The 12,086-nt window shown below is 46.2% G+C and overlaps 1 protein-coding gene and 1 long non-coding RNA gene across 4 annotated transcripts in view; one reads left to right on the top strand and one right to left on the bottom strand.

Moving 5' to 3' along the window:
• The window catches only part of LOC308469437 (uncharacterized protein), a 24,626-nt gene extending 16,051 nt beyond the window's left edge, over positions 1-8,575 (top strand). For all 3 annotated transcript variants that reach the window (XM_080991901.1, XM_080991900.1, XM_080991899.1), the window contains 3 exons: positions 381-539; positions 628-756; positions 3,763-8,575. In XM_080991901.1, the coding sequence (XP_080848027.1) occupies positions 381-539; positions 628-756; positions 3,763-4,931 (1,457 nt within the window). In that variant the 3' untranslated portion in view covers positions 4,932-8,575. The remainder of the gene's footprint in view (positions 1-380; positions 540-627; positions 757-3,762) is intronic.
• Positions 6,761-12,086, bottom strand: LOC308470256. The gene is made up of 2 exons (XR_013982309.1): positions 11,379-12,086; positions 6,761-10,183 (listed from the first exon to the last, which is right to left on the bottom strand). It is a non-coding gene; the product is annotated as an uncharacterized lncRNA (long non-coding RNA).

The following is a 12,086-nucleotide window of genomic DNA, read 5'->3' as shown; positions in this document are numbered from 1 at the left end:
GCTGCCAAGGATTGACTTAGCATGTCTTCCAAACCCGGGGCTCGTGATTAAGCTCCTTCCCTTGGTCATAGTTCATGGTTACTGAGGAACAAGGTTATGTCCTTAGGTAGGAGAGAGCTTTACCACGAGGCCCAGTTTGGAGGCCACGCTGAGCCAAACCATGGCTGAGCTCTGGACAGCAAACGCAGCTAGAAGGAGCAAAGCAAAAAGCAGCTGTGAGGTCCTTTTCAGGAGCTTCTCCAAGCCAAGTTTTGGCCTGGCCTGTTGTGTGAACCAGGCCACCGTCTGATTCGTGAGGCATCTCCCCAGGGTTTGGGGGGGAAATCTCGTGGTTTAAGGTGCCATTTTCCCCTTACGATCTTCTTGGTCTCCTATTTCAGTGGCCGATCTCTGGGGGAGCGAACACAGCGGGGGACCGGCTGAAGTGGCTCCGAAAGAGAGCGAGATGGAGGAGCCGAAGGAAAACGTTGGAAATGGAAGAGAAGCCGAGACGCCTGAGGGAAATCAGCCGAGAGAGACATGGCAGAAGGAATCAGCTGGTAGATTTACTTATTTGAAGATTCATATCCTGGTTTTCTGTCCAATTCAGACAGAAAGTGATCTGTTCTCCCTTCCCCCTCGCTACAGATAACGCGACTGGGACCTCCCTCAGCATAGAGGACTCCCAAGACGAAGGCATTTTGTTGGAAGAGCCACTCGAGGCACAACCAGGAGGATCCCAAGAGGGCATTTCTTTTGTGGCTGAAGCTGCAGAGAGTGAGTGTCCGCTACGAGCCAGGATGGGGCCCCTCTGCCTTCCCACCAGATGCTGTTTGACTGTGGCCACATCTGTACCAGACAACCAAAGTGGTCTTATCCCGTTTTAAACAAGCCATGTTTCTTTTCTCTTTTTGAAATAATTTTTATTTGGTTTAAAAAAATAGAAACTTACAACAAAATCAATTAAAAGTCCATATAAAGAGATTGCCCCAAATCTCAAGATTTTCCCCCACCATCCCTTCCATGGGTCCTAATGTCAATATTTACAACTGCATATCAATCCATTATCCACTTTTTTTTATCCATCCAAATTGCCCATAGTCTTTGTTACCTTACAAGTGAGGTTAAAATCCTGCTAATGTTTTCATCTTCTTACAATGGTCTCCTGAATAATAATAATAATAATAATAATTTATTATTTGTACCCTGCCCATCTGGCTGGATTTCCCCAGCCACTCTGGGCAGCTTCCATAGAAACAAAAAATACAGTAAAATATCACAGATTAAAAGCTTCCCTGAACAGGGCTGCCTTAAGATGTCTTCTGAATGTCAGGTAGTTATTCATCGCTTTGACATCTGATGGGAGGGCGTTCCGCAGGGCGGGCGCCACCACCAAGAAGGCCCTCTGCCTGGTTCCCTGTAGCCTCACTTCTCGCAATGAGGGAACCGCCAGAAGGCCCTCGGAGCTGGACCTCAGCGTCCAGGCAGAACGATGGGGGTGGAGACGCTTATAAATTATAATTTCCCCCCATTCTTTTTCTAAAGTTCTTGTCCTCTTGGTTCCTAAAGCTTTCCAGTTAATTTTGGCATTTCAGCGTAGTCCATCAACTTGGTTTGCCATTCTTCCCTGTTTGGGATTGTTTCTTCTTTCCCTCTCAGAAGCCATGTTCGTTGAGGGGTGCTGATAGTTATTAAGAAGCACAGCCCTTCTCTTCCCAGAGATACAATTCCCTGAGTTCGATAGGAAGAGGGATTGACTGTTAAGCCATGCTGGGAGTGGGGGTTCTGAGAGGGGAGCAGGGCCCTCCCCACAGTTCTTAGTAAACCACACTTCCCAAGATTTTTTGGGAGAGGACATGATGGTTTCTACACAAACTCTCACCCACCGCCTCCGGCCTTCATCCAGGCAATCAGGTGGTAACACCAGAGTTCAAGGAGGGTGCAAGGTAGGGTTGGTCAGGGGTGTTGCCTGTGAGGTAACTGGGGGGGGGGCTTGGGAGGGGCATTTGGCACCAAGGCATGAGGCACCCATTGTTGGATTAGGGTAGCGATGACATGGAGCTGCCCCCGTCTGACCCCAGGTGTGTTTTGGTGGTTAGAATGGCAGGCTGGGACCTGTGACTCCGGAGTCCAAATCCACACTCGGCCAGGAAGCTCACTGGGGTGACTTTGGGCCAGTCACTTTCTCTTGGCCTAATTTACCTCGCAGAGTTGTTGTGGGATAAAGTAGAGGTGGGGGGGGGCAGGTATAACACTTGAAACACCTTGGAGGAAAGGAAAGGATATAAATTTAATAACAATACAGTGGTACCTCTGGATGCGAACGGGAACCATTCCGGAGCCCCGTTCGCATCCTGAGTAGAACATAATACGCGACTGAGCGTGCGCGGGTCGTGTTTTGCCGCTTCCGCGTTCACGTGATGTCATTTTGAGCGTCCGTGCAACGGAACCCGGAAGTAACACATTACATTACTTCTGGGGTGCCGTGGAGCATAACCTGAAGCATATTTAACCCAAGGTATGACTACAGTGGTACCTTGGGTTAAGTACTTAATTCGTTCTGGAGGTCCGTTCTTGACCTGAAACTGTTCTTAACCTGAAGCACCACTTTAGCTAATGGGGCCTCCTGCTGCTGCTGCCATGCCGCCGGAGCATGATTTCTGTTCTCATCCTGAAGCAGAGTTCTTAACCTGAGGTACTGTTTCTGGGTTAGCGGAGTCTGTAACCTGAAGCGTCTGTAACCTGAGGTACCACTGTAGTCAGTTGAGGAACACAGGAAGCTGTCTTATACCAAGTCAGATCCTTGGTCCACCCAGCTCAGTATTGTCTTCCCTGACTGGCAGCAGCTCTCCAGGGTTTCAAACCTGGATGGCCATCTGTCATGGATGTTTAAGCTGAGATTTCTGCATTGCAGGGGGTTGGACTGGATGACCCTTGGGGTCCCAACCAGAGCTGTCAACGTTTCCCTTTTTTAAAGGGAAATTCCCTTATTCTGAATAGGATTCTTCGCAAGAAAAGGGAAAAGTTGACAGCTATGGTCCCAACTTTACAGTTCTATGATTCTGTAAGTGGGAGTCTCTCCCAGCCCTGCACAGAGATGTCAGGATTTGAGCTTGGGACTTTCTGCATGCAAAGCAAGTCTACCACCGATCTGTGGTATCTTCCTTTTTTTATTATTATAATTTTTATTAAATTTCTTTTTTACATTTTAGAATATTCACTTAAACAACCTTAAAACATCAGTGACTTCCGTTCCTCTCTTTCCATGATTCATATTGCACAACATAAATCCCTGTGTATTTTATATAAACTAAACCATTCAGTATTCCATTATAACATCCACCCAAACTTATTTACACTGTTGAATTTATCTTCATGCTGTCCACATTTTCAGATATACACAATTTTCCTCCGTATATTCAATAAACATTTTCCAATCATCTTTAAATGTATGTTCTTGTTCTCTTCTATATGTTAGGTCCACAAGCTGCGCATGTTCCATCAGTTTCAGTTGGCATTCTTCTTTAGTTGGGACTTTGCTTGTTTTCTATTTTGGGGCTAACAGAACACAAGCCGCAGTAGTGGCATAAATAAATAACCTTCCCAGGTGTCAAAAAGGTTGTGGTCTCTTCCCTTAAAGATGCCAAAGGGATCTACAGGCAAAAGAACCATTTTTCAGCTCTTTGTTCTTCGCAGAAATAGACTTGGTGCGATTTCACAGAGTTTGAATCTTTTATATTTCCTTCACTTTTGTATTGATCTCTCTCTCTCCCTCTCTACTAGGTGATGGCTGGGAGAGCGAGAGTGAATGGGAACCATACGGAGTGTTGTCAGACGATACAGAGGATGAAGATAATGTTGGAGATCGAGGAGGACTAGAGCAAAACGGGGATGACCAAACAGAAGAAGACTGGCGGGATAAACCCAATTGCCAGGGCAGCGACTTCAACGGGTTGCCAGCTCCGGCGAAAGTTTACAAAGGCAAAAGAAAAAACCAGTGCAAGGTTTGCGGGAAGAGCTTCACGCGCAAGGCGAGCCTTAAGGTGCATCAGAGAATCCACACGGGGGAGAAGCCCTACAAGTGCACAGTCTGCAGCAAAGGCTTTTGCGACAAAACCAGCTTTCTTAGACATCAGAGAATCCACACGGGCGAGAAGCCGTACAAATGCCCCGAGTGCGGGAAGAGCTTTAACCGGACCACAAATCTCATTACGCATCAAAAGACGCACGTGGAGACCAGGGAGAAGACATTCCACTGCTCGAGCTGCAGCAAGAGCTTTTACAACAAGTACAGTCTCAAGACTCACTGGCGCAGCCACACGGGGGAAAAGCCCTACAAGTGCTCCAGCTGCAGCAAGAGTTTCTGCGACAAGTCAAACCTGGAGGCCCACTGGCGGGTGCACACGGGCGAGAGGCCCTTTGAGTGCACGGAATGCGGGAAGAGCTTCAGCGACCGCAGGACCCTCCTCCGACATCAGAGAATCCACACCGGGGAGAAGCCCTACAAATGCACGGAATGCGGGAAGAGCTTCAACGACCTGGCCACGCTGCTCCGCCACCAGAAGATCCACACGGGCGAGAAGCCCTATCGGTGCACCGAGTGCGGGAAGAGCTTCAACCAGAGCTCTCACCTCATCCGCCACCAGAACACGCACGACGCCCAGCGCCACAAAGGCCGGTCGCGCAAGGCCAAGGCTGCGGTCGGAGCCAATATCTTTTTGGACATCACTCAGAGCTTCACTCCAGAGAGCATCGGCTTCACGCAAGAGAACTATTACGGATATGCTCACCCTGCGGAAACGTTTCACTGGCCCATTACGTCTTACGCACCCTCGGCGGAGGCCGGAGAAGGAGGGGTGCCCAACCTGTGGACAATCGAGGAGACTTCCGTCGGAGATCAAGCCATCCTAGTCATGAAAGAGTTAACCGAGGACAGGACCTTGACGCTGTGAAGGATGCTCAGAGCAGGGAAGGGGCTTCATCCAGGCCTACGGCCATCGAGTGAGATTGTCCGGTCAAGGAAGAAAGCCATGCTTTAGACATTCTTGAAAAGAAGCATGTTTGAAAGCAGAGATGTATCGATCCAAGATCTGACTGGCAGAAGCTCCGTTTGGATCTTTAGGCACAGGATCTTCAGAAAGGGAGATCCAGCTCTGCAGGGAAGATTCCTTGCATTTCACAGCTATGCCCACTTCCTGCTTGACTTAGAGGAGAGATCTATCATTACTGAACAGGGATTCTCAAAGATTACATTTTTGGGTGTATGCCTTCAAAAGAAAGGGAAAAGAGGCAGATAAAAATAATGCTGTTTTGGTTCTGACCCAGTTGTTGTTCTCTTTAGCTTCCAAAATCGATGGTGATTCTGTACTCTCTCGGACTAGATGGAAGCAAAACGACTGAATGAGATTCAGCAACGGGCTGTGGCAGAATGAATGACAATCAGGGTGGTCTGTAAAAAAAACACCCCGCTTGTGTCCTCCCCCATATTTCGAAAGATGGTCATTATTTAACTTGGGGGGAGGGGAGGGAATTTGGACACCCATCCTGCTTGTTCTGACCCACACCAAATTTTAAAGAGGGTGTTTTAAAAGGGGTTCGTTGCCTCTTGGTATCAGTTTGGTTAAAAATTCTAGACTCTCACATTTTTTAACCTGATCGTATAGATTTGCTCTAGCAGAGATGGAAGTGGAAGGGAGGGGTATCATCAGAAAGGTTTGTTGTTTTCCACACTTCTAACATAGTTAAAAAGGGATTATTTTCCAAAATGATATTTCTGGAAACATGTGCGTTGGATTTTGCACCGCATTGGGGGAGTCGCACAATGTTGGGCAGCAGGGCAGTTCAGCGTATTTGGGTTTGTTTGACGGCTGAAGAAAGTCACAGTTATAGAATCACAAAACTAGATAGTACATCACCTGAACTGGAAATCTCCAAGCCTGCAATGGGAAGCATGCGAAAGAGCACTCTGCTTAACAGTTATCAGCTGATTTGTGAGATTGAGACATAGGTTAACAGGTTCTGCTGAAATCTGGCAAAAATAAAATACATTACTGAGAACAGGTTCCTATTAATTGAGTTTGGGATGCAGACACTCCCTGCAAATGGTGCTACTGGTGCTACAATTCCCATAATCCCTGAGCGCTGGCCATGCTTGCTGGAGCTGATGGGAACTAGAGTCTAAGAATAAGCGATATAGCTGCGTCATGAATATTGAGGGAGCTTACCTTATTCCCGAATGTACTGGCATGTGTGGGCTTTAGTTTTTTGTATTAGCAACCTCTGCCACGATAGTTCAGCATGCTGCAGCGCTTTTATTTTCCTTGGTCTCTGTGTGGGCTCTTGAAAAAAATCATACAAATGTTTTTATATAGGCTGCAATCCTATGCAAAATAGCAAGGGAGTAAAACCCCCTTGAAATCAGAAGGCCTTACTTCCAAGTAAACACGTTTTAGGACTGCACCGAGATCAGCCTTGTGTTTTAACAGCTCGCTTGGTCGCCACAGGCGAGCAGGAATGCCATGCAGGCGAGTGAGTGGGCTCAGGCCAGTTCTCCTGTACCAGCCTTGTTGGACTCCATTCTAGCCTTAAAGGAAGGAAATCCCTCTTCATAACAGCACAGGAGGCAAATGGTAGAAGATGGACAGACCCTCCTTCCCCACATCAACCAGGATGCTTAATAGAAAGCAGGGTTGTGGTTGTTGTGGTTGTGGTTGTTGTTGTTGTTGTTTAGTTTCCCAGCCTGCTCAGTGGCTGGTAGTGAAGAGGACTTGTGGGCAAATGATTTTTATGAGCTTACTTACAAGGCTGGCTTAGATTCTTGGCTTGGTCAGAGGACCAACCCCCCCCCCCCATACATAATTTGGGGAGCAAAGAATCCTTCACAGAGGCAAAACAGTCTCGCCTCCACACAAGTCCCAAATAAATGTTAATAAAGGAAGCAGCTCTTGATCAATAAGCAATTGTGGTTGGTTGGTTGGTTGGTTGGTTGGTTGGTTGGTTGGTTGGTTGGTATGGTTTTAAAAGCAAATATTATGGGCTATTCTGAGACTAAATCAAAGGTATGGGATGATGAATGCTGCAACCTTTCACTCCAACACGTATGCTAACACTTTTGAGTACTTTTAAGCCTGCAATGCTGAAATCGCTTCTCGGACTGCAGCGGGACTTTGCTTCTGCATAAAGATGCAAAACAGTTGGGCTGTCATTTGTAATGTAGACTAGAGAGCAACAATATTAGTGGGGAACTGGGCTTAGTGGGTGCACGGGATGTTTTGTGAACAGTACGGAGGGTCGGGTGAGCACGCTGGACCGTCTCTGTGGGGTATATTACCTTCCACGAATGCGTTATGCTAAGCTTTTTGACTATTGAGAGGTTACATTTTATAAATTGCCAATAAAAGCATCCTGTAATTCAAAGAAAATTGCTATAGTGCATGGCGTTTCTCAGAGTTTCATAGCAGTAGCTCATCTACGGGGATGATTAAGGGACAGGGGGATATTGTATGAAAATCATTTCATTTCTTAAATCATCCTGGACATGTCAAACCTTGCCCTTCTTAAATGCTGACATTTACCAGTTAATGATGGAGAAAGAGGGTATGATTCTTTCCAGGCACTCCGTATTTTTGAGATCTGTCCCTGATTGTCAGGGATCTGCAACCAGTCCATGGGAAATGATACTCTTGTAGAATTGATTCTAGCTGACTGTAGTTGGTCTTGAAACTTACAGTAAGGTACTGTATTAGAAAGAATTTTATCATTATACTTGTTTTGGAAACGTAAAACCAAATAAATGCTAAATGTCACTCCTCACTTGCAAAAAACAGAAGCAAGAAAAATACTTGGTCATTTACCGAATCATCATCATCTTCTTCTTTTAACCGAATCATCTTGTGCTTTGGATTTACTGATAAATGTCAGAATTTTCTCAGATTGCCATTGCACCCCTCCCCTGGGCTCCAGCGACCTTAACATTGTCACGAAGCATCAACGTCAAGGATTCCAAGTTGTACTGTATCATAGACATTCTGTACATTTTAAAATATTTTAACTTAGATTTTGCTTATTGTTATCCATGCTTAGTCCACATTATTGTTACCTGTCTTACGTCGAAATCCTCTCATTTTAATCACGTTCGTTTACTGTGTTTGCAAGTTTTTGCTGTGAAATACCGCAATCTGGAGTACCTTGCAATATGACTTTCCGCCATGTTAATATGCAAGTGAAGATAAATAAAGGCAGGTGAGGGGAAATAGGGAAAGCTCGCCACGATCCCCAAGATGTGGGACTCCATTTTGAAAAGTCGCCAACTCTTCAAAAGAAACTGAATTTACAAATGTACACTGCCTTGGGTTCTCTTTGACCATTGTGTGTAAATTCAGGATAGAGAGCAAAACAAATGGCTTCTCCTCCAAATTAAGTCCTCCCCCTATTTTGTTACACTGTGTAGGGAGTCGTCTATGTGTGGAGGTTTGTTTCTGAGTTTTTTTTTAATAACTGGATGTTGTAGGTGGCTGCCTTTATTATGCATGGTTGCTTTAAGAGTTTTTTAGTGTATTGGCAAAATGTTCTGCAAATAAAGAGTAATGAATGACAATTTCTTTGCACATATTAAATTTTGCATGTCCAGTACCACCAGAACTGGGTCCTGTGTAAAAAACCTGAGGTGCAGAATTTGTTAAGAAAAATACTGCCAACTCACCAAAATAAAATAAAATCGAGAAAAATGGTAAGGGTTGTACACAGAGCCGTACACAGAGAAGACTCATAAAAATTAATGGACCTGACTTGCCAGTAGTACATGTGGGGGGGGAAAAAGGATTTAGGGGTCTTAGTCGACCACAAGCTTAATATCACAGTGTGATGCAGCAGCAAAAAGAGCTAATGCTGTTCTAGGCTGCATCAACAGAAGTCTAGTGTCCAGATCAAGGGAAGTAATATTCTCTATTTTGCCTTGGTCAGACAACACCTGCAGTCCTGTGTCCAATTCTGGGCGCCACAATTTAAGGAGGACATTGTAGCCTTATGAGGCTTTGCCCTCGGGTGGGAAAAATACTGCGCCCGGGAAAGGGAAGTGGGAGTCAACAGACACTCAAGGAATAGTTTCAGAGAAAAAGCTTTTATTTCTACCATCCATGAACTGGTAGAAGGAGCAAGTGTGATAGTTCACAGAAAGCATGCACGGGTTCACAGTCATGTGCACAAACATATATACCCATTTCCAGTTCCCTCCCCCTTTCTCCTCCCTCAGGAGTCCTGCCCATGAGTTCCTCTGAGCATGAACAGAAAGCTGTCTTGGGACTATTGGGACTCTTGGCACCCTTCCCAGGAAAGGGGGCCTGAGAAGCCGAGGGGGTGGGTCAAGGAGCCCTGGTGGTTCGGCATGTCCAATATGTTGCAACCGAATGAGATAAGATTCGTTTCTCAGGCCTGAGTATTCTTGGCAATGATAGAGCCTATTCATTAGCCTTTAAAAGTAACATTTTGCCTATGTACCAACATCTTGTGAGAATCCACAGAAAAGCTGTAGCTGTGGGTTTTTAGAAGACAAAAGGAATTTTGAACAGTTTTGAGGCCTGGTTGGGGAGGTGACTTCGGGCCTAGGTGGGGTCACCTGTCTTCACCTTCCTTCAGATATCAACAAGCTTGAATGTATACAGAGGAGGGCAACCAAGATGATCAAGGGTCTGGAAACCGAGCCTGATGAGGAACGGTTGAAGGATCTGGGTATGACTAGCCTGGAAAAGAGGCGGCTGAGAGGATATACGATAGCCACCTTCAAATATCTCAAGGGCTGTCTCACGGAAGAGGGAGCAAGCTTGTTTTCTCCTGCTCTGGAGGGTAGGACCCGAGCCAATGGATTCAAATTACAAAAAAGGAGATTCCAAATAAACATTAGAAAGAACTTTCTGATGGCAAGAGCTCTTTGGCAGCCATAGGAAACGCTGGGAGCAGGGTGTCGCCAGGCCTGAAACAATGGGGTCTGGTAGATTTCACTCGGGATAGAGTTTGACAGGCCATGAGTCCACCTCTCGTATCTGCAATATTAGGATGTCCGGGGTCTTTCAGCAAAGTAGCATGCTAGTTCTGTTAACGCCAGTCCATCACTGCTCCAAGGGCTGTCTCTCGTTCGCTCTCAGATCAAAGTCACGCCATGCAACATAGAGTTCACGTTGTGTGGTGTTTTTTTTCAAGCGTTTCCAAACTGGATAGAATAAATTATATAGTGGGTTTAAAACAATCCCCCTCTTCAGAAAACATACAAGCACCACCTGCAGAGAGTTGTCAGGAGACACCCCCCCCCATTCCCATAATTCCCTGGGAAGGGAGATTGTTTGTTAAAGCCCTCTGGTCATTGGAGCTTTGCGAGGGAAATAACGAGGTTTCCCAACAACTGCTAGGACATTGCGGGTGCCCTGGCACCCGTGGGCACCATGTTGGAAAAGGCAGATATGGGAAAATAATACTGAGCTGCATGGACCAATGGCCTGATGTAGTTATAACAGGGGTCAGCAAACTTTTTCAGCAGGAGGCCGTTCCACTGTCCCTCAGACCTTGTGGGGGGCTGGACTATATATATATTTTTTGGGGGGGGAATGAACGAATTCCTATGCCCCACAAATAACCCAGAGATGCATTTTAAATAAATATTTATGGGACCGCCTCTCCTGGTATGCCCCGCAGAGGGCCTTAAGGTCCATGAATAATGAATAATCATAGTTTAGAGGTCACGGGCCCTAAGGAAGTCAGAATATCCTCCACCAGGGCCAGGGCCTTCTCAGTGATGGCTCCGGCCTGGTGGAATGCTCTGTTCCATGAGACCAGGGCCCTACAAGATTTAACTTCTTTCCGCAGGGCCTGTAAGACAGCTATTCCGCCTGGCTTTCAACTTGAACTTAGCCTGATCTTTTATTCCCCTTCCTCCCCTCCCCCTCCCCTTTTTATGAAGATTACCCACTCTGGGATCCCACAACTAATTCTCCCCTGGTCTCCACGCTGGTCCAAATAGGACTAATTTAGCCAGCTAAATGTTGATTGGATGGTTCCCCCCCCCCAAATTGATTTCTGAATTCTGTATTTATTGTTATTCATGTTTTATACTGTATTTTATGCTGTTTTTTGTTGCATCAATTAAGTGTTTTAAATTTGTTGTTAGCCGCCCTGAGCCCGGTTTTTGAACTGGGAAGGGCGGGGTATAAATAAAAATTTATTATTATTAATTTATTATTAAAAGCACACATTCTACTCAGGTAAAAACACCAGGCAGGCCCCACAAATAACCCAGAGATGCATTTTAAATAAAAGCACACATTCTACTCATGTAAAAACCATAGCTGTCAACTTACAGATTTGAAAATAAGGGACCAGCAGCCTTGAAAATAAGGGACCTGCAGCCTCACCTGTTCCAGGCACTCCAGTCTTCCTGACCTCCTGAAGTCTGGTCAAACTCATGCTGGTAGCTTTGAGAACACTGTCCAACCAACTTTGTAACCAGAGGTTCAACTGAATAGAATCTGAATCACATGCACCAGAAGGCCTATGCAGCCTCAACTTAAGATGGCTCCCCGGCCTGGCCTTGCACTGCAAAGTTTGCAGCAGCACATGCAACAAAATGGCGTCCAGCATTCAAAAAACCACTCAGCTTGCATTAACTAGCCACACACAAGGCATGCAAGCTCCACCCCCCAGTCGTTCTTAGACTTCTTATTGGGTGAGCAACACAGCCAAGCAGCACAGTTGGAGCCTCCCTCCTCCCTGGCCGGCAGGGAGGGAGGGAGAGGAGCTGCTTCCTTTGAAATTTAAGGGACATCCACTCAATAAGGGACAGCAGCGGGACATGGCGCTGGAATAAGGGACTGTCCCTTCAAATAAAAACATGCTGATTTCCAGACCGTCCACGGGCCAGATTTAGAAGGTGATTGGGCTGGATCCGGCCCCTGGGCCTTAGTTTGCCTACCCATGGGTTATAAGGCAGCATCCCTTGTTCCCTGCATAAGGCCCCATGTTTTGTCCTCAAAACTGACAGTCGAAAGGATCCCAGGCCGTACTGTTTAAGTATGTGGCTCTACTCTTTCCTCAGCTCCCCTTCCTCTCCCCCTGCCCCAATG

This window comes from Podarcis pityusensis, assembly GCF_964106645.2.
Source record: "Podarcis pityusensis genome assembly, chromosome: 2".
NCBI classification, from domain to species: domain Eukaryota; kingdom Metazoa; phylum Chordata; class Lepidosauria; order Squamata; family Lacertidae; genus Podarcis; species Podarcis pityusensis.
Note: the sequence above shows the minus strand (reverse complement) of the source record. Positions and strands in the feature narration are given on the sequence as shown.